This window comes from Quercus suber, unplaced genomic scaffold (genome assembly GCF_002906115.3).
Source record: "Quercus suber isolate HL8 unplaced genomic scaffold, Cork oak 2.0 scaffold_37, whole genome shotgun sequence".
Lineage (NCBI taxonomy): Eukaryota > Viridiplantae > Streptophyta > Magnoliopsida > Fagales > Fagaceae > Quercus > Quercus suber.
This window is the reverse complement of record NW_027069502.1, coordinates 681,333-708,862: the sequence shown is the minus strand read 5'-3', so window position 1 is coordinate 708,862 and position 27,530 is coordinate 681,333. Positions and strand designations below refer to the sequence as shown.

Sequence of the window (27,530 nt, the reverse complement as noted above, 5' to 3'; positions counted from 1 at the left end):
CCATAATGTGAGACTAAACGAATAAATACTGTGAGTGTGAGCTGCTGAATGAGGCTTTTGATTCCAGAATCCAAAACAGGAATTTGCAGAGTAGAGTTTGTCATATATGCCGTGAAGCAAGGTTTCGTACTGACTTTTACAAGCAACAAAATATCACTACCTGGAATTGACTAGCACAATTTATGTAGGAATTAGGACTTTGGACCTGCCACCATGGATTGATGTAAACTGAAAAAGATAATTCAATACCAAATTTGAAATTAAATATTAACATGTGTGTGTGTGTGTGTGTGTGTGTATTGACGCATGTTGAGATTTTTTTTTTTTTAGTTATAATCAGAGTTTTACATAGAGCAAACCATGTTATGTTATATTATATACTGTGAGTAAAAAAAAAAAGAGAGGACATCTTCTTCATCTTCTTCTTCTTCTTTAGTTTTTTTGGCTAAGACAACATTTCTATTAAACTAAACAGGAAGCCAAATCCAACTTCAAAGCATCCAAAACAGAGGGAGGCAAGGAAGAAACATTACAACAGAAACTTGGGTTTAACTGTTTAAGAGAGAGACAACCTTAGCCAAGGCATGAGCAACAACATTGAACTCCCTTTTAACCCAAGAAAAAGAGCAGCTAAGGAAAAGAACTCTTAAGATACAATACATTTTCAAGTACTGTTCTAATGTTCCAGCAACTATTCTCACAGTCATCGCTTAAAGCATCTATACAAAGCTTTGAGTCGCTTTCATTCATGATCTTCTTGTAACCTTCCAAGGAAGCTAACTTTAAAGCCCAAGTAAATGCAGCAGCCTCTGCCTCAATAGCATCACAGTATACTTGTTTCTTAGCCCAAGCTTCTAATATTTCCCCCCCATCATCCCTTGCCACAGCATCAACAGCTGTAAAATCTGGGTTTACTGCGGCATCAATGTTGATTTTAATTGTACCTGGAGGAGGTTTTTGCCATCTCCCTTTGTTGATCTGATATGCTCCAATATCATTAGTTCCATCATCCATGTTGCCAATTACACTCACCAAGTTGACCTTAAGCTCCTTGTTTTGCAAGATTTGATTCCTTAGATTCCACATGGCCTCCAAGGTAATAGCTATTCTCAAAGGGGCATGCTCCGGAAAGTCCAGGTCACCTGTCACCACTTTTACTAAGTCTTGGCAGCTATTGATATTAAGTAACTCAGATCTGTAGTAACAGTTCGACCCAAACCAGATAGCTCTCGCCATAGTGCATTGGAAAAATAAATGAACAACAGATTCCTTCTCCCCATTACAGCAAACACATACTGTGTCAGCTATTCCCATTCTTTGCCCCAATTGTCCATTGTGGGCAACAAATTTGAGCTAACTCTCCATAACATCATTTTCAGTCTCTCATGGATTCTCAACTTCCACACTTTTTGCCAGTTTACACCCCTAGCATCACTGGTAGGGATTTCTTGGATGGATCTATATGCCTACTTAACAGAAAAACACCCTTTGGGGTCTTTGATCCACATGAGACTGTCTTTCTTAGGGGAAAGAGGTAATGAGATTCTTTTAATGGCTGCTATGGATTCAGGTGCAAACAAGTCAGATAATTTTCTCTCTATCCAAGTATGGTTAATGGAATTAATCAGACTTGAGACCATCATTGGATCAAGTGAAACAGATTCATCCTTCAGTTTTGGTTTAAACCCCTCAATCCAACGATCCAACCAAACATTTACTGATTGCCCATCCCCAATCTTAAAGCAAGCACCTTTAACAATAATATCTTTTTGCATTCTCAATAGCTTTCCATACTTGTGATGAGAGCTGAGTTGAAATCTTTTGATTTTCTAAACCCCAACCCACCAACCCTCTTAGGAAGACAGCTTATCCCCAGATTTCCAAGCCAATATACCTTGAGTTTTGTGGGTTCCACCAAAATCTTTTCATTTGGGATTCAAGACATCTACTTGACATAACCGCAACATGTAAGAAAATTAATATTATTTACCTATATTCTGATATGCTTAGGTGGATACTACACAAATGTTTATCTTACATTGTAGAATTTAGTATTAAAAAACTCTGCAGCAGCTATATCATTCATCAAACCTTCTTTTGGTATTTTATCAAATGAGACAAGATGTGATGAAAGGGAAATTACTACAGCTCCCTATTTATAAACATTAGCATGGAATGCAGGGCCACTAAAGCAATGTCGGTTCCCATGAGCCCTCAGTAACAAATATGCTTCATTTCATGGTGAAATCATCCATTCTTTCCCTACCTCTACAGCCTGGTTCATTTCAAGTCATTTTCTCCATCTTTCTAACACTTCAGATAATCATAACATCAGCAAGACACATCAACAACCCTCAAGTATCTTGGCCAAGTGGAAATTTAAAAACTACAATCATCCAGTATCAAAACTTGTCAATCTAGTTTTTTGAAATTTTATTGCCTTTTCCAAAGTACAAATGAGATTTTGGTAGTCCATTTCCCAACACAACTGCCAAATAGCTAAAATGTCTTGTTAAGCTCAAATCACACAGAACAGGACATTGCAGATTCAACAATAATAAATCTACACCAACCCGATGGTAGTGCTTTCTCTTTTTTTGGCGGCTCCACTCACCTATCAGTTATTCAATGACTTCTTCTAAAAAAAAAAAAAAGTTATTCAATGACATAGTAAGCCATTTTAATCTAACCTCTAGGTCGCCCCCTTTGAGACCCAACCACAAAGCCGCAACTCATTTGATCTCATCCTCAATAAGCTATGTCCGATTACTTGACATGTTGGCTGGCTTTGATATCAAATGTTAGGAACCCATGGGTAGAACTCACCCTTAAAAACCAGCTTGCAAGGGGAGGGTGCCTAAGAGCTTATAAACACATGGTTAAGCTAACACTTAATCCATGTAGGACACTAGAATTAACACTACAAGGTTACTTATCTACACATATGTAATAGTAACCTAAGTGACTGCAATATTACAGGTTTTAGTTTTTTCAACCTCAGATAGATTTAGTCATGATTTCATTATAAAAAGTGAACCTAGATCCATAGGCCTACGCTTGTTGTATACATGATGACACATTAAGTGCCATTACTACCTAAAGCTGAAGATCACTGACCAGTCTACCAAGGAATTTAATTACATTTAATATGCTTACTTCCAGTGATTCTATAGATAATTAAAAAAAAAAAAAAAAATTAATCAGGCTAAAGATAACTTGATTGCGAAGAAACTACAGCATATCTTTGTCCACAAAAAGTTCACAGAAAGCTCAAATAATCTAAGTACACATATTGACAAGGCTACAACAAACCACTTGCAATTAACAACAGCATATAAAGAAAAGTGAAAAACTCTCTGCCCTTGTTACCTAGTAGGTCCATAACTCAACACACTGAAAAGTAAAGCCTCAATGATGATACTAGCTGGATATTTTTTTAATTAAGATTGAGGGAAAATCAGAAGAAGAAAGAGTGAAAAATATCTACACAACATATTCGACAATTTTCACCATCAAGCTCGTTTGTCTTATTGTTTACCGCTTAGCTCGCTTAGTGAAATAGTTGAGGGCCAACCTAGAAAATCGGACAAGGGTGAAAAATATTTGCAGGATTGAACGACCCTTCACGACTCCCTCCCTTATGCCCCTTGCAGTTCTAGCCAACACTGGCACTGTTGTCTCAGTTTTCGGGCTGGCTACCTCCTGCACCGAAGCTAATCAAGTAAAGATGAGGTAAAATTCATTGCTCCAAATCAATTCAACGAAGTCGGATTAAACCATGAAATGCTACAGAAGACATAGATAACCTGCTGGAGCCATATCTGTTAACCGACGCAACCTCTCTTCAGCCAAGCGAACAGCTCGAGTGGAGCTTTTAACACCTTGGTTAATCTCCTGGCTAAACAACAAAAGAACGGGTTTGCAACGTGATATACAAAATAGAGGCTAAAATGATTAGCAAAAGAGCTCTTTATCTATGATACTAACCCTATATCACTGAGCTCCATAGTAAGGTCACTAATCTCCATGCCAGACAACCGAACAGCAGCCATTGTGTCAGGGAGCTCTTCTCTTGTAACATCCATCAACTTTTCTAGTGATTCTGCTGCTCTCTTGAAAGCCTTCCATATGCCACATTGAACATCAAATATATATAACTAACAAGAAAAGTGAACACAATATGTATAAAAGAAGTAAATATTTCATCACGCACCAGAAGAGTTGGTATTGCAGAGAAAAAGAGCCAACTTGCTGAAACTGCAACCTACATGCGAAATGCACATCTATTAGAATCACCACAAACTATCACCAAAAACACCAAATTGAGATAACTAACAATTCTCTTAAAAAAACATAGCTCCATCCAAACCAAAAGTTCATTTTGTTTCGAAGAAAATGAAATCATCAAAAGGAAAAAATTTTAATACCAATGTACATTAAAAACGCATAACCATAATCTACAGAGCCCTCAATTCTCACACAGTCTTACTCTATCCCTTTTTTCATTTGGTGTAACTGCAAATTTTAATATAAAATTCATCCTCCAATGTCCTTTCCACGTTAAAAATAAGACTTCCCATTGAAATTTTCTTTTTAAACATAGAGTGATACTTCAACTCCTACAAATTTTACCATATAGGCCTTATTACAAACTAACGCGTCAACTTTTAAACAAGAAACAAACAAATCATTCATAAATTTATTTGTTATGTTGCCTAATGGCACCAAGACTTGAAATCTGAAGAATCAAAAGATTCAAAACAATCATTTTTTTTTTTTCACACAAACTTGAAATAATTGTCTCGTCATGTAATTAATTGAACAAAAAAACTTAAATCATCTAAGTGAATTCAAGTAAAAATTGTCTAACTTGTTTCAATTTAGTTGAAATTTAAAATAAAATAAAATAAAAAGTAAATACCGCGCAAGCAATGACTTGGAGCATGACGATGTGACGGTTGGTGAGGTTCCACTGAGGGAGCTGAAGAGAAGAGGATCCGACGGTTGATGTGTAATGAGAGGAAATTGACGGCTCAGATGCTGCGGTTGCATTGTACTGTGATTGTACGACCGACAGAGACAGTTGGAGAGGTCGCCTCATGAGATTGTAGTTTTTACGGCGAGAGTCGATGTTAATGGGGAAGCTGTATTTTTTGTAGTTTGGGTTTTTTACGACAACGTTAGCGAGCTCTAATTTCAGACCACACAACATTGTTGTCTCTCTCTCTCTCTCTCTCTCCCTCTCTCTTGCTCTATAGCTGTGTGTGTGTGTGCGCGTGTGTTTGCTTTTCCTCGCAATCTCCGAAGTCCGAAGTGAGGGAACACTAGGTACGTTAGTAGTTCGGGAGTAATCGGAGGGGTAGTTAGGTCATATGAGACAGCTCATTTCTCATGCTTTTAGCACCGTCGGATTGGCACTCATGATCATGAATTTAAATTTTATTAATTTCGGCCGATAATGTTTTCTAAATGAATTTAAATTATATTAATTTCAACGATAATATTTTTAAGAAAATGAGTTATTTAAAAATATTTTTTTTTATAAAAATACTCATTTTTTTGATGATTGGTAGCAACTTTAAATTAGTTAAAAATCAATCTTCTAACTTCCCTTTTATTTTTATGCTACTAAACACTAAAAATTACAAAAAAAAAAAAAAAACTATCTTTACACGTGATTTTTCATCAAAACAAACAAAGCGTAAAGAATAAGTTATTACTTGTTGTTACTTGTGAGCAACAAAAATAATTTGAGTAGGAGTGAAATTGCTCAATCCTCCATATAATTTTGGTTAGAAAAATGATTTTCAGCTATACAAGGTCAGGAGCCTTCAAAAAAAAATTTGAAAGGATAATAGAAACACTTTTGTTCTCCCAATATGCATATCAAAAGTTCAAGATTATTCATCAAATTTTATTTTAGAGGTAGGTTGAGCTCAAATTTATCATTATGCTCTTGTTTGACTTAATTTTTTGTCAAAATTTGATTTTGTTCACAAAATACTTAGGATTTATTTGGTTGGAGAGTTGAAAAAATAGGAGGATAAAAAAGTTTTAATTTTTCTCATTTTTGTTTGGTTGAGAGTAAAAAAATGAAATGATGAAAAAAAATGAGTTTGTATAAATTTACTCATATATCCTTATTAAATAATAATGTCTAATTAAAATAAAATAAAATAAGTGACAAAAAAAATCATCCAAATTTATTTAAAAAACAATCATATCTAGAAAAAAAAAAAAACCACTTTTAGTTATTAAAAAAAAAACCAAAAACAAAAACAAAGCACTGGCCAAGCATTTTGGTCAAATTAATAAATCACACTTTCCCAACAGTTTTCTCTCCATTTTGAGGAGAACTTTCTCGTGGGCATAAGAAGAAAACACCTAGCCCCGCACTTTTTTTTTTCCTCTCTCCCTCCCAACTAAACATTCTCCAAAAAAATTTCCCTCCTCATTTTCTCTCTATTTTTTCCCCCCTCTAAAATCCACTCTACCAAACATACCCTTAATTAGCAAGTTTGAACTTGTTCATAAACTATTTAATTAACTTTATTTTTTTTTCATAATTAAGAACTAAATAGTAGTTGAAATTGTACTATTTGAAATGATTAGATTCAATGAATTTTGTTTATAAATTTATAAAAAATTAGGTTCACCACCTTTGCATTGTTCAATATATATATATATATAAAGTATATTCTTATTCATGCATACAATATAAAAATATAATATATAGAATATGTGTGTGTAATATATATAATATATCTATTCTTTATCTTAAAAAAACAAAAGGTAAGGTAAGATACTATTTTAGTCGCCAAAAGCCTTTTTTTTTTTTTCCTCCTAAACTTTAAAAAGTTATTTTTTTTCCTCCTAAACTTTAAAAAGTTATTAGTCGAGAAGCCCGATTCGTTTACATTTACAATACAACCATTTTTGCACTCCCTGCAAAATCATAACTTCATTTAATTTGCTCATAAGCCAAGTTTCAAACCTTTTTTTTTTTTTGGTTAAATGGAAAATGCATTGAAATCAGCTAGCCATAAATTGCAAAGTAGTGGTTGAAAGCCTTAGGAAGTACAAACCAGAAGTATCCAAATTCAAAATTACAAATAAAGCATCAGTGGGAGGAGTTTCTAGAACAACGAAATCCCCAAAAAGGAAGCAGCCTTCTTTAGCACGCATAAAGAATCAGTGGGATGAGTTTCTAGAACAACAAAATCCCCATAAAGGAACGGAAGATTGTCCGCACATGTACACTAAGGAACATGTGAATAACATATCTGACACCCATTGATTCTACAAGCAAATGCAATCTACAACTCTTTGACCCTCCAACAGAGTGCCTCAAGTTGCCACAGCCAACAACAAAGTTACAGTGTTAGTAGTCCAACAATTGGTTCAATAATATTTCCCAGCAGCAGCAGGGCAACACTTAGCCTCTCCTAATTTCCTTGCTATCTGCACACCAAATACTGTACGTGGAAAAAAGACAACAGAAAGAATGGCTGCAGAACTTGTTTTATTTACAAAGCCAACAAATAGGATTTTTACTAAATGAAACAAAACAATATGTATGATAATTGAATGATTAGTCCGAAAAAATTCATAACATCAATGTAGTTTATAAAAGAGAAATGTGTTTCAGACATCCAAGGAAGGATTGAACAGCACAAGCTCTCAAGCCCGGCAAAGGCGAAAGCTCTTAGGCGGCCACTGCGAATGTTTTGAGAAACAAGCCTTTGGATTTCTCATCATCAACAATAATATTGTAAATGCATCAACATCCGATCATAGAGTAAGAAATTAATGTGCTCAATAATACCAAACACCAGAAAATTCTTTGATTCGCAAATTTGTTTGTAACAAAATGTGAAGAAATAAAACAATTTAGGAGTTTAAACTTATATATTATAAAAGAATGAACACCTCCAGCATTCAAGGAGAGACTAAAGCAGCAATAGCACTTGCAACCAAGGAAGGCAGAGCACTGAGGCAGCCACTGCAATTGTTTTGAGAAACAAGACATTTAATTTATCATCAGTGGATATAAAAAACTAACTAACCATTTAATTTAAAAAACAAAGACAGTACCACCAAAACTTTTCAAGACAGATTGAGATTTAGAATTTAGGAATAAAATTTTTAGTGGGAACAGCTAAGAAACATGGCAATGAGGATTCCATTCTAACAACAAACAACCAGAATAACTAGGAATTTACTAAAAAGACATCACTCACTGCCAGCTATTTCTGTATGTCGAAGTAACAACTTTCAGACACCAAGGAAGGATAGAGCAGCATTAGCTCTCAAGCCTGGCAAAGGCAAAAGCTCTTATGCGGCCACAGCAAATGTTTGAGAAACAAGCCTTTGTATTTTTCATCATCAACAACAATATAGCAAATACCCTATGCCACAGATTACTATTAGAATAAACTATTACCATTATAATAAAAACTTACAATATCCGCTATCAAACATTTGAAAACCCTACAGATGACAAATTTATTAGATGCATAATGGGAAGAATGCAAAATATCTAGAGAAACTGTACACCAATAAAATCAATATCATATAGCATCATGGAGTGAACACCTCAGACATCCAAGGAAGGATAAAGCAGCACTAGCTCTCAAGCCTGGCGAAGGCGAAAGCTCTTAGGCGGCCACTGCGAATGTTTTGAGAAACAAGCCTTTGGATTTATCATCATTGGTATTTGGTAAATACATTACAAATTCCATAACCATTTTACATCTAGGTAAAAGAGGTAATAAGTTTCAGACATCCAAGGAAGGAATAAGCAGCACTAGCTCTCAAGCCTGGCGAAGGCGAAAGCTCTTAGGCGGCCACTGCGAATGTTCTGAGAAACAAGCCTTAGGAGTTGTCATCATCAACATTTGTCCAAAAACCATACGAAAATGATAACAAAAAATTAAGGTATAACATCAGAGGAACTCAAAACAGATAATAGTTACTCAAAATCTAACATTTTTAAAAGAAATTACTGTAACATCAATACGCATAAGTGTTAAAGTATATTTGGATCATTAAACGCATAGAATATAACTAAGCATAGAAATAAGATTTGGATAGCATGTACCACCCTAAAATGATCAGCTAGACAACGAATAAGACAGCTGACAAAGTGAATCAGATGGGTTAATATGAGGGGACTTGTTCATCCCTAGAGCAATCACACACACTGCTGAAGGGGCAGACGTGCAAGTCCCATCATAATTTCAAAAACTAAAGAAACTGACACTACACTAACAATGCAAAATTCTTATACCCACAGAATATATAACAAGATGGGTACCTCACAAAGCAAAAATACCAGACACACGTTAACCATTACCATTCCAATTACTAAATAAATGGCTAATATAAAAAAATTCAAGCTTTACCAAAAACATAATTGAAAAAAAAAAAAAAACTGCTGAAGGGGCAGACGTGCAAGTCCCATCATAATTTCAAAAACTAAAGAAACTGACACTACACTAACAATGCAAAATTCTTATACCCACAGAATATATAACAAGATGGGTACCTCACAAAGCAAAAATACCAGACACACATTAACCATTACCATTCCAATTACTAAATAAATGGCTAATATAAAAAATTCAAGCTTTACCCAAAAACATAATTGAAAAAAATAAATAAATAAAACCCACATACGTAAGGACTAAATATCTGTCTCAAAATAAAACAAAACATTAGCTTGCCAAAACATTTGATCAATATAAAAATATAAACTTTACACAAAAACAAAAAGACCCACATAAGCAATAATTTAGAGGACTGGATATCTATCTACAAATCAACCAAAACATATTAGAAAAGCACAATTGAGATTGCCAGAAACGAAAAACCAAATGAATAATAGAACCTGTTTGATGAAAAGGGTCAATGAGAGGCATTGCTAATGTTAACGAGAGAGTAAGAGTTGTTACAGGGTGAGAGGAAGCGTTCCTGGAGGAGGGTGAGGAAAGAGACACGAGCTGAGGTAGTAATTTATAGTGGTTTGTGACAAATTAGGGTTTTGGAGATCTCAGGGTTTTTGTGAAATGGACGGCCAAGATTTGTTGTGCTGGTGATGGAAGTTCCATCATGGAACATTCTGGACCAACTTTGGGTTTGGCCTAATTGGGCTTTTGTTTTCGGCCTGCAGCCTAATTTCTATAGCCCAAACAAATTATTAGTGCAAATTATTACTACTATTATAAAATAAATAAATAAATTCACGATGTTTCAACTTTCGACTTGTTTTTCCCAACTTGCAAATAGCAATAGCTGCATGTGCCATCAATTTTTTAATAGTTAAAGATTGAACTATAAAAATGAAAATGACAAGCTTGTCCATCCATCTATTTTTTTATTATTATAATATATATGACCACTTTCTAATAAAAGAAAAATATGATGAAATTACCGTAACCGCATACATTATTAGATCGATTTTAATGGTGTCTATCTGTGATTTAAACTTTATTACTTTACCTACTTGAAATCACCTTTATTAATACACCTCTCTTAAAAATAATGGTAAATATGTCTTTCTCCTTTCTTCATAGTTAAAAATAAAAGACCCACATAAGCAATAATTTAGAGGACTGGATATCTATCTACAAATCAACCAAAACATATTAGAAAAGCACAATTGAGATTGCCAGAAACGAAAAACCAAATGAATAATAGAACCTGTTTGATGAAAAGGGTCAATGAGAGGCATTGCTAATGTTAACGAGAGAACGAGAGTTGTTACAGGGTGAGAGGAAGCGTTCCTGGAGGAGGGTGAGGAAAGAGACCCGAGCTGAGGTAGTAATTTATAGTGGTTTGGGACAATTTAGGGTTTTGGAGATCTCAGGGTTTTTGTGAAATGGACGGCCAAGATTTGTTGTGCTAGTTCCATCATGGAACGTTCTAGACCAACTTTGGGTTTGGCCTAATTGGGCTTTTGTTTTCGGCCTGCAGCCTAATTTCTATAGCCCAAACAAATTATTACTGCAAATTATTACTACTATTATAAAATAAATAAATAAATTCACGATGTTTCAACTTTCGACTTGTTGTTCCCAACTTGCAAATAGCAATAGCTGCATGTGCCATCAATTTTTTAATCGTTAAAGATTGAACTATAAAAATAAAAGTGACAAGCTTGTCCATCCATCTATTTTTTTTTTATTATAATATATATGACCACTTTCTAATAAAAGAAAAATATGATGAAATTACCGTAACCGTATACATTATTAGATCGATTTTAATAGTGTCTATCTGTGATTTAAACTTTATTACTTTACCTACTTGAAATCACCTTTATTAATACACCTCTCTTAAAAATAATGGTAAATATGTCTTTCTCCTTTCTTCATAGTTAAAAATATTATATAATATAAAATAAATAAAAACTAGAGAAAACAAGATTAAAAAGTATTATTGATGAACATTTTATACAATGTCTTAGAACTTACATTTACACTTGTTAAGTTGCTATCTCAACAATTCCAAAATCCATCATCCCAAAAGTATCCAAAAAATTCATAGCTTGTTTGAGACATAACTACATAGTTTTTTTTGTTTTTTTTAATGAGAATTAACATCAGTTTCACATGTTGCCATGGTCTCATGAAGACATAAACAAAAAAAGAACAAGCCCATTGATGAGAGTTAATGACATGCGTATGAATGAGAATATTATTTAAGAGTTTCATTATATCATACTTAATAAATCATAATAGTAAGATAATAGCAATGGTGGTTAGGCTATTGCATCTCAGAAACAACGTGCCTAATAATGTTCTATTGTATCGGTTGATAAATTATCCTATAGACGACATATATCATCTAAAAAGAGCAAGATAGTCTGCTAATCAACTTGATAATCCCCCCATCAAATAAAAAAAAAATTTGGTATTCCCCAAACTCAAGAATTAACGTATACAATTAGTATTTTATGTTATAAGATATGTTGAAGCATCAACCAAGTAATATCTTTTAAATTTCTCTCTATCTTTTTTTTTTTTTGAGGGAGCATTTTTTTTTTTTGCTCTATCTTGAGATGAAAATATATCCTCTATAAAATATTATGGGGAAACTATATTTTTGGTTCCTATATTTTGTCCCTTTATAATATTATTGATCCTTTAAAATCAAACGATGACCCCTTTGGCTAGATTGCCTGACTGTTAGTTAGTAGACCACACCCAATTAAAGCATAAACTTTTATCAAAGCCTAACAAATGCCTAGACGCCATGTGTCTTTTCTTTTTATATTTATAAGCATACAAAAATGCAATGCACTGTGTTCCTTGCATCTAAAACTACACTATATTGTTACCAAAATAAATAAATAAATAAATAAATAAAGTGCACTATGTTCCTTTTATATATTTTGTGCATTGACAACATTGCTTGAACTTATGAGTTTTTTTTCCTTCACAAATTTGATCTTTTTCTCATCATCTCATATTTTCCCTAGCTAATTTTATCTTTTAATTTTGGTTTTATATGCTTGATCAGTTGTGCCAACCTTGATTTGTTTTTAGGAGATCATTTAGGTTGCTATAGAGATATTATTATTATTATTATTATTATTATTATTATAAGGTTTGAAGAGAAAAATTGCTAAGAATTGATATTGAATTAATTTTATACTATGACTGATCGTCAACCATAACTTTCATAAGAGATGTTAAGTTCTTTTTAAAATTTAAAAAAAATAAAATAAAAAATTGGTACATGTTTATAGCAAATTAGACAATGTATATACCTTGATTTGAGTTTAGAAATAATAATAATAATTTTTAAATTTGATCATTTTGAATACCATATATTAATGAATTGTAAATAACATGTGAATATGTAATTCCCCCTGCCCCTCCCAAGTAAAAAATCCTGGGTACGCTCCTGTTTTGAGCCTAATTCTATTTTGATCCCTACTTTTTTATTTTACCATCTTTAAGCCCTAAAATCAAAAAGTGTTATCGTTTTAGTTCCTAATGTCATATCACCAGCGAAAATATCTCTACATGGAAGACGAAGTGAACTACTAACACACTAAATGCTATTGTGGCTAATAAAATAATATTTTTAAAAAGCTGTCATTTAATAATGCCACATCATCATCAAATAATAATTAAAAAAAAAATCAACATCCACATCAACGTTTGATTTAAAAAATAATAATTTATCAATTTTAACAAAATAAAAAAAATGAAAAATAATAATAGAATTAGAACCAAAAATACACATGAATTCAGATTTGGTTTCATCTTAAACATGACCAAAGAAGAACACAAATCCAAAAAATTCAATCATAAGAACACAAACACAGATTAATTAAATTTACCAACAAAAACACAATACTAACATGAACTTTTCTTGCATTTTCGTATGCTTAGAAACCAAACAAAAAAATACAAAATTCAAACCCAGATTTTTAGCCCCTAAACACAAAACTCAACCCATATTTTCTTCTACTTTCTTAGATACCAAACACAAAACTCAAATCATAAATCAATGAACAAAACCCATCTTAGATAACCCACAAATAGCCACACAACCTCAGATCCAACAACCCACACCACCTCCAACCCTAAATTCTAAACTATTAAACCCATCACCAAATTCGAACTTAGTGAAAGAGGAAAAGAGAGAGAATGGGACCAAGCTCATTGTTGTCGTGAACGTCTGAGTGTTACTGCAAGTAGTAGGCTTTACCTCGTTTAGTTCAAAGAGAGAGAAAAAGGATAGATCAAGTTTAAAGAGAGTGGAGTTTGGCCGTGAGAAACGAGAACCACCACATGGAGTGGCGGTGGTGACAAGCGGTTGTAAAGAATAAGGGGTTGCTCATCATGATTGTTCAAATTGCTCCGGCCACCAAGTCCAAGCCAAAAACTCATAAAAAAATATGGACATAATTGTTCAGCGTTAGGTCTGAGAAAGGTTGAGAGAGAAAGAGTAAGTGTGGGTTAGAGAGAGAGAGGCTTTGATTTTGAGTTTGCTAAAATTTTGGTTTTAGAGATTCATGCTACAATCCCTTTAACATTTTTTTTTCCTTCCATTTAGGGGTTGACATTGCATTTAAAAATTTATGGGTTGAGAACATGTGAATGTTCTTTGGAAAGAAGAAAAATCTAATGAAAGGGAAATTTTTTTTTTTAATTTAATTAGATTTTTTGTTTTTTTTTTTATTTTTTTTATTTTTTTTGGGAGAAACTATTTAGATGTTGACATGGCAATTAGTTTAGTTAATTAAAATATTTTAATACTATTATAATGATCATGTCAGTATTTAGGGTGCCAACGGTGCAATTCGTCTGTTACATAGGTTATTTTTGTTAGTGAGATGATGGTAAGGACCAAAACAAAAATGTCTTTGTGATTTTAGGGACTAAAAGCAGAAAAATGAAAAAATAGAGACCAAAATGGAAATAAGGTAAAATTGTAGAGACCAAAAGTGCATTTACGCAGAATATTAATATTCAAAGCATGGTCATTTTAAATTGTGAAAATTATTTTATTTTTTAATTTATTTTTTAATAAGAACAACATTACAACATCGTATCTATACCTCATTTAAATTTTCCTTGAGTACATAGGCAATTATATTTTCTCATTTAGTAAGACATTTACTTTCCATAGATTATGTTTTTCAAAAGAAAAAAAAAATCCATAAATTATTAGGAGTATTTCAGTTGTCCCAGCTTCACTCTGCATTCCACATTGTTTTTATGCGCATACCTAGAATAAGAAAGATAACTCATTAAAACATATTTCTCTTAAAGTAAGAGAATAAATTCAATAAGGACCTGGTTTAAACCCTTTAGTGTAAACCCTCCAATTAGGATATGCCACATCAGTCTTTACTTAAAACTCATTATAAAATCAATACATCCGAATACACCTAATAACATCTCAAAAAACACTCTAATTCACATTTTCAGACTATATGTGAGAAAAGGCCCTAATATCTCATCTCCCTCGCCCACTCCTCCATCTCCAACCACGTTACATCACCCTCCGCCACATTACCCCAAAAGAGTCGCTGTGAAACCTTGAGATTATAATATGACGTTGTTTTGTGACTTGAAGGTTTGTTTGCCAGGCCCTATTTCACGTTTTGATATATACTTCATTGATTTGGTATGGCCTGTGCTATATTTTGATATCTAGGTATGGGTTTTGCTATTTTGAAATAGAATTCGGTTTAGCTATTTTGCAATTTTGAAATTTATATGGATTTTGCTGAACATAGATTTTTATTTTTTAATTGTTTTTGTTAACATAGAAACGAATCTAAATTTGAGTTGGTGTTAACATAGAATCTTGCTACCAGTTTGTACCAAGAAATAAGAATCAGTTACAACTCAAAGAAATAAGGAGCACGTCTAAGCAGTTTGTCCAATCAAGAAAAAGTAAACCTTGAGGTCATGGAATCTCTATCACGGATTCACAATGTTGCTAAAACAATGAGATTTTTTTTTTCTTTTTTGTTTTTTGATAGGAATCGATGAGATTTGAGTTTAAGTTTGTTCTAAGATTGATGATGTTGGTAAAAGTAGGAGTTGATTGAGATATTATTAGTCGTAACAGGATGTTTTTGTTGATATGTTATTAGGTATATTAAGATGTATTGATTTTACAATGAGTTTAAGTAAAAATCTGATATGACATGTCTTTATTAGTTGGTGTAAATCAAAGAGTTTACAACCCATCCTTATTGAATTTAATCTCTTAAAGTAAATTCATAGATACGTTTTGAATTGAGTTCCACATTTACTAAGTACTAACCCTTGTATTTGATTTGTTAGTAGAACCAACACAAAAAATAAATATTAGTATATAAATAAATAGTAATGCTACAACTACAAACTATTTTACAATATTTTTACAAATTGGTTTCTCAAAAAAAAAAATTACAAATTGTTGTTGTGGTCAACTTCTTATTGGTTTTCATCTAGGTTCACCACTAACATCATTTGTTCATTTATTAATAATCACTCACCACATCAACAGTTTACAAAAAATTTTATAAAAAAGTTTATATCTTTAACATTATATATAAATAAAGGATGAGTTTAATAAAAATATAACCCAATGAAAAGATATTTACTATTATAATTGTAAGGACACATTTTACAGCCTAAGCCCAAAAGATAAGGGATGTTAGCCCAATGAGCCCAGTACAATAAATTTGTAGAGAGTGGGTCAAAGAACTAGGCCCTAGTTAATTAGACAACGTTTAACATAGATTTAGGAGATGATTAAGCAAGAACAAGGAACATAGAACAAGCTGAATTTCACTGTCCGAGGAGGTAATTTTCCATATAAATTGATTTAAACTGTTTACAAGTATAACATTGGTTGCTACAGTCTTCTCTCTCTATTTTTCCAATCCATGGCCATACCCATCAATAGAGCCTCATACTCAACTTCATTATGTGTGGCTGAGAAGCTTAGCCATAATGAGTTTTCAATAGTAATCTTCTCGGGGCATACCAGAACTAGCCTCACTCTGAACCCCTTTTGATTTGCTGCACCATCAACATATACTTTCCAAAATAAAAGTTCTTGTAGGGAGATTGTGCCAACTGATTTTCCATCTATGTTCTGTGTCGCTGCCACTTCTTCTAATGGGGGTTCAGTGAACTCGACCACCCCGTCTGCCAAGACCTGACCCTTGATAGAGGTACGAGGCATGTACTTGATGTCAAAAGCCCTTTGAACTGTGCCCCATTTAGCAATCCTTCCCGTGTAGTCAGCACTATAAAGTATAGCCCTAAGTGGAAGTTGAGTCAAGATGACGATCGTATGTGCTTGGAAGTAATGGGAGAGCTTTCGTGTATCATGCACTACCACCAAGATAGCTTTTTCCAGTGGTAAATAACGAATCACGGCCTTATGTAGTGACTTGCTCACATAATAAACTGGCATTTATATGCCGCTATCAACTCGAATCAAGACTAAGTTCACAGCATGAAGGGTCACAGCAATATAAGCAAATAAAACTTCATCCATCTCAGGACTGGACATGATAGGTGGATGAGAGAGATATTTCTTAAGTTGCTAGAATGCCAAAGCACAGTCCTCAGTCCATTCAAATTCCTTCCATTTATACATCAATAGGAAGAATGGTCTGCATCTATCTGCTAACTGAGAGATGAACCTGTTCAAGGCAGCAGTCATTCCGGTTAGCTTTTGAACTTCTTTGGGATTTCGAGGTGGTTGTAGACTGTTTATCACCTTAATATGGTCGAGATTAACCTCGATTCCCTGGTGAGTCACCACGTAGCCCAGAAACTTGTCTGATCCCACACTAAATGAGTTTTGGAAGTGTTAAGGCGTAGCTTGTGTTCCCTTAGAATTTTAAAAATGTTTCCGAGGTCTCCCACATACTTAGACACTACCTTGCTCTTCACCATCATGTCATCTATATAGACCTCAATACTCTTGCCCAACTGTGGTTCAAACATCTTAATCATCATCCTTTGATAGATGGATCCCACATTTTTCAAGCCAAAAGGCATCATTTTGTAATGGTGATTTCCAGTGAGAATGACAAAAACCATCTTCTCCTAATCATCCAAGGCTAATGATATTTGATAGTATCCTTGGAAGGCATCTAAAAAGCTCATCTGAGGATGGCCCACTGTGACATCTACCAACTGGTCTATTTGAGGCATAGGGAATGGATCTTTTGGGCAAGCCTTGTTTAAATCCGTGAAATCCACACATACTCGCCATTTCCTATTCTTTTTCTTCACTACCACAGTATTGGCCAGCCACTCAGGGTAGAACACTTCCTTGATAGCCCCTGCCTACTTAAGCTTTGTTACCTCATCTTTGGCAGCATCAGAATGGTCTCTAGATAAGCGCCGAGAAGTTTTTTTTTTTTTTTTTTGGTAACAGATGGATTGGCATTCAAATGGTGGCAAATGAAGTCTGGATCCACCCCCGGAGCTTCATAAGTACTCCACGTGAATACATCAACATTTTTTTTAAGGAACTCAATTAGTTCTTTCCACTCTTGGGGAGGCAATTGGGAACTGACCTAAAAGAACTTCTCTGGATCATCGCCAACACCAACCTTTTCTAGATCTCCGCATTTTGCTTCCTCGGTTGATCCATTATTGGGCAGCACCGGAGTTTTTGATTGCTATAAGCCCCTTTCAGTAGAGGCCAAGGACTCATCTTCGGGCCAATGTAAGATGGCAGCCACCATGCACTGCTTGGCCATGGACTGACTCCCCATAATCTCTTTAACCTGGCCCTCCGACAGATATTTCACCTTCTGGTGTAGGGTAGAAGAGACGACTCACAAGGCATGAAGCCAAGGTCTGGCCATAATAGCTATGTAAGGTGAATAAGCGTCCACCACAATGAAATCCACCTCCACCACTTCTGAACCGGTCTGTATAGGTAGTCTAATCTGACCTCTTGGAATAATAGACTTTCCCTTGAGGGTTTCAAATTCAGCCCCCTGTATAGGTCGGGATACATAATCTCGACAACACTACCCTGATCTACCAATACTCTTTTCACATCATACCCCCCTATCGTGAGTGTGACTACCAACGCATTGTCATGGAGTTGGATGGTTCCGATCTTATCCTCGTCTAAGAAACCCAAGACCGATTGGATCTCTACTTTGGCTCTTTTTGGCTTCGAATTGTTGTCCTCGATGAACAGCCAAACCGGTCCTACCGAGAGCAGCAAAGATGACATTGATCATTCCCAGAGGAGGTCTTGAAGAAGCATTTCTCCCGGGATCCGACCTTGTCTGCTCTGCCTAGCCACCGGAATGGTGCAACAACTGCTTCAACTTTCCTTCTCGGACCAGCTAGTTCAAAAGGTCCCACAAATTCTTGCAATCCTCTATAGTGTGTCCCTAGTCTTAATGGTAGTGGCAGTAAAGACTCTGGTTGCATCTCATGGGATTTCCTGCCATCTTATTTGGCCATTTAAAGAACAGCTCATTTTTAATCTTCCCCAAAACCTAACGCATCGATTCTCAGAACACTACATTAACCACCTAAGTATTAGCAGACCTTGACTGTCCGGCAAAATCTCTCCAAGGTCGATTATTGTTGAATCGGTCCGACCTGAAATCTCTCATCTCTTGAAGGATAACCTTCGCTTTACCTTTCCCTTGCTGTTGGTCTTTCTCAACCCTCTTGTACTTATCAATCTGGTCCATGAGTTGGATCACACTGGTAGCAAGTTTGCCAGTCAGAGACTTCCTTAAACCGTACTCGGCAGGGAGGCTAACCTTAAAAGTACTGATGGCCACGACATCAAAGTCACCATCTATCTAATTGTACATCTCCTAGTATTTGTCCGATTATGTTTTCAGAGTCTCCCCCTCTCGTATGGATAAGGACAGCAATGAGTCCAAGGGCCTAGGTACCCTACTACATGTGATAAAGCGAGAGCCAAAGGTCCGGGTGAGCTCCTTAAAGGAATCTGAATCTATGGAATTGGCCCTCAGACCATCAAACCATCTCATCGCCACAGGTTTTAAACTTGAGGGAAATACTTTGCACATCAAAGCCCCATCCTTAGAGTGGACAGCCATCCTCTGGTTGACTTGGCTCACATGTTCTACAAGATCCGTTCAACCATTGTAAATGGTGAACGTGGGCTGATAGAATTGCCGAGGAAGTTTTGCCCTCTCTATCTTGCGCGTGAAAGGTGATTTGGAGATTTAATTCTAACCTTTATGAGGCAGGTTCTTGTATCTTCGCTTATGATAGTGCTCTTTATCGTAGGAGAAAGACTCGCTTGGTGGAGTTCTTGACCTTTGCCTATAACTAGCATCCTCTTCATCATTGGAGGAGATGTCAGAACTGGAGGGAGTTCATTTTTGTCGTGCATGGCGTAGCTTCTTCTTTAAATCGTCAGTCTCCCTTTGAATGGTTCTATGGTTCTGCTCCTGAAAGACATGACTCCCAACTCGAGAATGACTTTTACTAGTATGTGTGGTGTGTACGATGCCTTCTCGATCCCGCTTGCGTTCGAGGTTAGCGAAAGGATTTTCGTGTTGGGATGCTATGGACTTTGCCTAGTGTGGACCTGAACCTACCATAGTTGACCGTTGCACTCACTATCACACAAGTTCTTCCCACAGACGGTGCCAATTGTAAGGACACATTTTACAGCCTAAGCCTAAAAAATAAGGAATGTTGGCCCAATGAGCCTAGACCAATAAATTTGTAGAGAGTGGGTCAAAGAATTAGGCCCTAATGAATTAGATAACGGCTAACATGGATTCAAGAGATGATTAAGAAAGAACAAGGAACATAGAACAAGCTAAATTTCATTGTCCGAGGAGGTAATTCTCTATGTAAATTGATTTAAACTGTTTACAAGTACAACATTGGTTGCTACAGTCTTCTCTCTCTATTTTTCTAATCCCCTTCTCATAGAGGGTCACTCACTTTATATATCTCCCTTTGGACCATCTTGATCCTACACTTATTGACCATCTGACCCCTTACTGAAGTGTCTGTCCCATCAGACACCCTCTTTGGCTTTCTGTGAGTCGTGATAGCAAAGACAGCACTGTTCAAGAGTCTTCTTCATATAAATGTGGCTAGAAAAATAGTTGCAATGTATTTAATGCGGTGGTAGCAGTTTTTCCTTAAATATTTTTGAGTTCCCATCACTTTTATACGTGTATGATGCACGTCCTTATTACTGGAACTTTTTAGAATGTCACCTTGATTGTTATAATACAGATTTGAGTTGCATTGATCATATTCGAGGAGGAGTTCCTCCTCAGACCACCTTCCATTCGTTCCTTGTTTATGGGACTTTAAAATTGGAACCCCTCATAACTATTTGTCCCTTCTCGGACCATTTAATGTCTTCGAACCAAGTCCAAGACCCAATATATGATTTCGGGCTTTTATCCCTACAATAAGAATATTACCATAAGAGTAATTCAAAGGCAAACTTTTTTTTTTTTTTTTTGAGAATCAATTCTAGATAAATTTATTATTAATATTACACCACACAAATCATTTTTGTTGTTTACTATTATAATACTATCAAAAGAGAAACTGTTGGATAATATTTTATCAAAACCACCCTAGTTTTTTATTAAAAAAAAAAAAATCTTATAATCAGACTTGTTACATATCAAGATGGTAAAAATTGAAAAATCCCCTTGTCTTTAACCTATCAAAATTTTGGTATTTTATACTTTTACCTTAATACTAAGTTCATAAATATATGAGTTGAATAGTATATGAGATATAGTTTATATAAATTTTGCATGCATATTTGCATAAATGAATATGTGATATAATAATGAGATTTACCTCCCATAAAAAAAAGATTTACTAGATATTCATCTAATAATAATTAATAAAATGGTGAAACTTAAACAAAATTATACCATAAACAACTTTTAAATGTTTCAAAATTTGCAATAAATTTATTTAATAATAAGAATGTTTAACATTCATACACAATGGAATCATGAAAATAGTGTATTATTGACCGATAGTAAATATATATAATTTCTAACTTTTAATTGCATCAATGGAATTGTGAAAATGGCCTTGTATCATTGACTGATACTATATATATATATATATATAATTTCAAACTTTGAATTGCATCAATAAAAGACATTTGAGTTATGTATTATAAATGCTATTTGATTTGTTGCAATTTAGAAGTAAAAAACACGAATAACCAAAATTATAAATTTGTAGGGTAAACTTATTATTATTAATTTTATGGTGCAATAGTATAAAATTTGGAATATCACTACAAAACATGTAGGCTATAGTCGCGTTTTTTTTAAGTCACGTTTACAAAAACACGGCTATAGCCAACCTATAGCCGTGTTTTTAGTAAACGCAACTTAAATTATTGACCTATAACCACATTTTTAAAATGCGACTCTAGGTTAAGTCTATAATTGCATTTATAGGTGTTTTTAGCCGCGTTTTTTGGATAGGCTCTATTGCTGGATTTAGAAAATGTGGCTATAGGACTAGCCAAATATATATATATATATATATTTTTTTTAAGATGACCTATACCCACATTTATAGGTGTTTTAGCCACGTTTTTTGGATAGGCCTTATTGCAGTGTTTAGAAAACGTGGCTATAAAACTAGCCGAATAATTTTTTTTTTTTTTTTAGGATGACCTATACCACCAGTTGCATCAAACATAATTATGCAGATTGAAATTTTAGTTGGACATTGTATGGGAAAGAAATGTCAACTTGCTTACAATTAAAGAAAGAGAGGGGAGGCAGACCAATGTGTTTGGAAGAAGATAAATATATTTTTCACCTTACCTTATTAGGAGGATCACAAGTTGCGACATAATCTTGATGTGATGCATATAGAGAAGAATGTGATGGACAATATACTTGGCACGTTGCTGAATTTGAAAGAACAGACAAAGGATAATTACAAGGCACGCCTTGACTTGGCAGACATGGGAATATGGAGTGAACTTCACCTACAATGAAAAAGTGATGATAAGTATACTATACCGCCCGCTTGTTTTCATATGACTGCATTGGAGAAAGATGGTTTCTTGCAAGTTTTGAAGGACGTAAGAGTGCCTGAGGATATGCTTCCAATATCTCACACCGTGTCAATCTGAAAGAACATAAGATTTCTAGTTTGAAAAGTCACGATAATCACATCTTGATGTAGCAACTCCTTCCAATAGCATTACACGGATCTTTGTCATCTCAAATTATTAAGCCTTTGATAAAGTTAGCTTGTTTCTTTAGAAAAATTTGTTTCAAAACCCTTAAAGTTTTAGATATTGCGATTATTGAGGCAGACATTGCAGTGACGTGGTGTGAATTGGAAAATATATTTCCTCCATCTTTTTTTACAGTGATGGTACATTTGGTAATGCACTTAGCTATTGAAGCCAAGGTGGAGATCCAGTTCACTACCGTTGGATGTATCCCATTGAGAGGTAAGACGTGTGTAATAAACTATGAGCTTCATGTATGCGTTCGAATAACTATTGTCACTTATTGATCTTCTCATTCCTTTATAGGTACCTCTCACGCCTTAAGTCTTATGTATGAAATAAAGTTGCTCTAATGGTCTATTGCTAAAGAATACTTAGTAGATGAGTGCTTAACATTTTGTATATGGTATATGAAAGGAATTGAAACTATATTCAATTGACTCACTAGGCTGATTGAGGAGTCAACATGGGAGGTTTCGAGCGTGACACTAGACAATAGAGAGTTGACCCAAGCCCATCGCTACGTTTTATTCAATTCCAAAAATATTAATCAGTTTCATAAGTAAGCACTATGTATAACAATATCATTGCACATTAATCCAATGTTTGTTAGGTCTATTAACCCTGATACAATTGTTTGCACAACATACACAAAAGATTGATAGAAGACGAACTTCGAAAGGGCCATCATCATATATCTGATGCTATTATTTATAAGCACCACGTGGAGAGGTTTTGTGGTTGGTTTAGGTGTTGTGTACGTGTGACATTTTCAACTTCTTAAACTTGTAACATTCTCATAAATAGAATTACAATACTACTAATAATAAATTCATTTGGTTATGTTAGGTAATGTCAATGACTGATGCTGACATGCTGACAAGGAAAGGGAGGGAGTTAGTGATACCTTTATTATACTTTCCAAATAGCCATATAATATAGTAAAGTGGCTGAAGCATTATGTCATAAATGCTTAAAATTTAGGAGTTTAAACGATGAGGTAAATAGAAAAACATAGAATAGTGAAGTTAATGTCACTCATGAAGGTGGCATTATATTACCACGACGAGGAACATGAACAAAATTAACAAACAGAAAAGATGTAATATTGTTTGTGTTGTTTGTTCATGTTCCTCGTAGTGGTAATATTGTGGCGGGTGCCTTGGCTAAAAAAGCTAAGGATTCGGTTGGTTGCCAAGTTTGGTCTGATGTAATGCCTGCTAACATTGCCCCCTTGGTAGGTTTTGATGTTCATTAGTTGCTTGTTTTCAATATATGCCCAGACTACTGGTTTGGTTTCTCCAAAAAAAAAAAAAAGGTGGCATTACGTACTATAGTGTTTTAACTGATATTATCGAGTTGAATTATTCTGACAATATCAAACATGTATTATTCAAGTGTAAATGGGTTGATGATCAAAATAAAAGAGGATATAAGATTGATGAATTTGGATTTCCTGTGGTTAATTTTACACACTTCATACATAATAAGGATGAAATGATGGATGAACCATATGTCTTGGCATCTCAAGCTACACAAGTTTTATAGATGGAAGATAAAAGGTACAAAGTTTGATATGTTGTTGTTAAAACTAAAGCTAGAGATGTGTTTGATGCCAGTATTGGTCCCTAGCGTGATGAGGATGACGCATATAGGTTTTGTGAGAATGTTTTATGAGAATGTTCTGTATAATATAACAGTAATGATGTTGTAAGTGACAACATTGGCTGGGCTCGAGATGATCTAGAGGGAATGACAATTGATGCCTCTATTATTGTTAAAAGAAATCTTCATGAAATGGACAACTTAGAAAATTGTGAGTTTATTGACAATGAGTCCAACAATGAGGATGACAACGAAAACGAGTACAATGAGGATGAGTAGTGTAATAGTTTATTGGTGTATTATGTGTGATTATGTTACAATTATTATTGAACTCATAAATTAGAAGTAGAATTTGTAAAGTTCTATGGTGTGCAAAGTTTGAAAATCTTGCATATGTTAGGATTGTTATTTCTTCATGTTGTTAAGACTGGTAATTGCTCGAAATATTGACAAGTGCAAGTTTGCATCTTGTTTGACAANTAAGTTTTATAGATGGAAGATAAAAGGTACAAAGAATTGATATGTTGTGTGTTTAAAACTAAAGCTAGAGATGTGTTTGATGCGTATTGGTCCCTAGCGTGATGAGGATGACGCATATAGGTTTTGTGAGAATGTTTTGAGAATGTTCTGTATAATATAACAGTAATGATGTTGTAGTGACAACATTGGCTGGGCTCGAGATGATCTAGAGGGAATGACAATTATGCCTCTATTATTGTTAAAGAAATCTTCATGAAATGGACAACTTAGAAAATTGTGAGTTTATTGACAATGAGTCCAACAATGAGGATGACAACGAAAACGAGTACAATGAGGATGAGTAGTGTAATAGTTTATTGGTGTATTATGTGTGATTATGTTACAATTATTATTGAACTCATAAATTAGAAGTAGAATTTGTAAAGTTCTATGGTGTGCAAAGTTTGAAAATCTTGCATATGTTAGGATTGTTATTTCTTCATGTTGTTAAGACTGGTAATTGCTCGAAATATTGACAAGTGCAAGTTTGCATCTTGTTTGACAATAACCTTATCACTTACATTATATGCAATTGATTGTTTCTATAATTATATTATATTTGTATTGTTAAGTTGTTGAACCAAGAATGGGAAGAAAACGTCGATTGCTGCTTGTTAAAGTTGGCCAAGGATCGTCGCATTCACGACAGAGGGTGGAGGAAGAAATGAGGACACCCATATTTCTGAGGGTGCAAGACCGACTGCAAGTGATGATGAGACACAACACTTAGGTAGTTCACATGTCTTCAAATATAACGTTTGATATTTATTACTAGATGCAAATTTTTTTTGTGGTGTGATATTTTTCATTAGTTATGAACTTTGAAAATTCATTCCTAATGGTGGTTTACTATATACAAATGATACTCAAGAAATTCTAGTAACCAATAATGGGTATAAAAAGTGTGAAAAAACGAGCTTCAACAAATTTGGGATCTTCAGTTAACATAAAAATTAAGTTGGAATTAAATACCACTGGCCAATCGATTGGGGAGATCAAACATTTACTAGGTGGTTGGGCACTTTTAGCAGCAACCTTTATTATTGCCCAAAGCTGCTACTTGGACAAGTGTCCCAGGAGCGTATAAAGTAGATTGTTGGAAAGAGATTAAGGTAGTATGAAAATAAGATATAATTAACTGTCATCTACAGCCATTGTACTAAATGTCATTATGAGTAGGGTCAATTCTTGCATTATACTTTGTCTCACCACTTGATTAAATGAACTGGGAATGCATCAACTAGGGAATTGAGAAGGGGTCGAAGGAGCAAGTTATTAAAATGTGAATGCTATAAACTTAGGATGACAAAAGAAGCTGTACATTAAAAAAACCGTCATGAGCTAACCAACAGTAGTACATGATGTTGATTGACTATTGGTTTTTGGATAAAACACAGTACTGCTACTTTCTGCTCTATTTTCTTTTGTGGTAATATACATATGACGAAGTATTTAAATTTACCAAGTAGACTTATTCAGGAGTTTTTTTTTTTTTTGGCCGGGAATATGTTTGCAGATATTAAGTGACAAGAACAAGCAGAGTCGTGGTAAATAGAAAGAGATAGCAAGGTCTAGGCCTAGAAGTTTTGCCCATACTACTGATATCATAGTAAAAAATGCATTAGATCTGCTACATTATCACATGTTATCATGTAGACTATATACAACTGGTACTTGTCCTAAAGTTTCTTAAATTATCAAACATCCATCGCACACTATCATACATTATCACAAAAATGTTCACATCTCATTTTGATTGGGAACTGCCTCATGGGATAAGAAGACAAGTTGGTTGTAACTACCTATTTATGCATTAGTATTTTAACCATTGAGCTTTCTTAGCGTAGATAATCTGCTTCTTGAACATGATTGATATGATTTTTAGTGTGTGTTCAAACTTGGTAAACCAATCTAGTAAATAAGCTCAAGCTTATTCATGATCTTTGTTAAATTGGTTAAATAAAAAATTGATTATCAAAATGTTAGACTTTCTTTTGTACATGATGGAGTAATGTGGCTTTAGCGAGAAATGGAGAGCAATGATTTCTATAATTATTAGAGGATGGTGTCAGATGTAGTAAATGGTCCCCATGTTGTATGCTAGTGGAAAAATATTTGCCTATATATAATTGTCTCAAGCAATTTTTCACTCTATTAGCTATATATCTATGTGGTTGAAGATATTGAAAATAATCACTTTTCAAAACTATGTGTGTTAATTTTAGTTACTAATCTTTTAGCTTTATTCATATATAATTATATATTGTTTTCTCCATTCATGTGGAAACTACAGGAAATACCAGTCTTGGCTATTACTATAAATATTTTCTAGATGATAACATTTTATATTTGAACAAATTGGAATGGGTATAGGAAATTGGTTTGATACCTTAAGATTCACTTATTTGCTTATGAGAGAATAGTGGATTGCCTATGTTTTGTCTAAAACTACTATTGATTGATTCTCTTCTTATGCGCTGATTCAATTTTTAGAAGTAATCAGTTGTGGGCTTGTAGGTAATTATTGTACAATATGATATAATATATTATTCATTCTTTGAAATTCGTTGAAGATATATTAGGATTAATCAATTTAGAAGTAGTTGACTCACTTAGCCAAAAAGATGTTTTGAGTTTTTGATACCAAACATTTTTCTCTTAAGTTG

At 34.2% G+C, this 27,530-nt stretch overlaps 1 protein-coding gene, 1 long non-coding RNA gene and 5 other non-coding genes across 8 annotated transcripts; all 7 read right to left on the bottom strand.

Moving 5' to 3' along the window:
• Positions 1-3,196: 3,196 nt before the first annotated feature.
• On the bottom strand, positions 3,197-5,319 carry LOC112027509 (uncharacterized). Of its 2 annotated transcripts, none has more exons than XM_024060171.2 (5): positions 4,922-5,319; positions 4,214-4,264; positions 3,988-4,121; positions 3,807-3,898; positions 3,197-3,713 (listed from the first exon to the last, which is right to left on the bottom strand). In XM_024060171.2, the coding sequence occupies exons 1-5, from the start codon at positions 5,210-5,212 to the stop codon at positions 3,535-3,537; spliced, it is 747 nt and encodes a 248-aa protein (XP_023915939.1). In that variant the 5' UTR covers positions 5,213-5,319; the 3' UTR covers positions 3,197-3,534. The 2 variants fall into 2 exon arrangements, with proteins under 2 accessions (XP_023915939.1, XP_023915940.1); XM_024060172.2 differs by having other exon boundaries at positions 3,472-3,702; positions 4,922-5,318.
• A 1,705-nt stretch (positions 5,320-7,024) lies between these two features.
• LOC136066508 (uncharacterized) lies at positions 7,025-10,010 on the bottom strand. Its single transcript, XR_010627989.1, has 2 exons — positions 9,890-10,010; positions 7,025-8,408 (listed from the first exon to the last, which is right to left on the bottom strand). It is a non-coding gene; the product is annotated as an uncharacterized LOC136066508 (long non-coding RNA).
• Positions 7,641-7,763, bottom strand: LOC112027539 (small nucleolar RNA SNORD14). The gene has a single exon (XR_002884484.1). It is a non-coding gene; the product is annotated as a small nucleolar RNA SNORD14 (small nucleolar RNA).
• On the bottom strand, positions 8,271-8,391 carry LOC112027541 (small nucleolar RNA SNORD14). The gene has a single exon (XR_002884486.1). It is a non-coding gene; the product is annotated as a small nucleolar RNA SNORD14 (small nucleolar RNA).
• On the bottom strand, positions 8,593-8,715 carry LOC112027538 (small nucleolar RNA SNORD14). The gene has a single exon (XR_002884483.1). It is a non-coding gene; the product is annotated as a small nucleolar RNA SNORD14 (small nucleolar RNA).
• LOC112027540 (small nucleolar RNA SNORD14) lies at positions 8,774-8,896 on the bottom strand. Its single transcript, XR_002884485.1, has one exon. It is a non-coding gene; the product is annotated as a small nucleolar RNA SNORD14 (small nucleolar RNA).
• LOC112027542 (small nucleolar RNA snoR99) lies at positions 9,093-9,193 on the bottom strand. Its single transcript, XR_002884487.1, has one exon. It is a non-coding gene; the product is annotated as a small nucleolar RNA snoR99 (small nucleolar RNA).
• Positions 10,011-27,530: the final 17,520 nt, after the last annotated feature.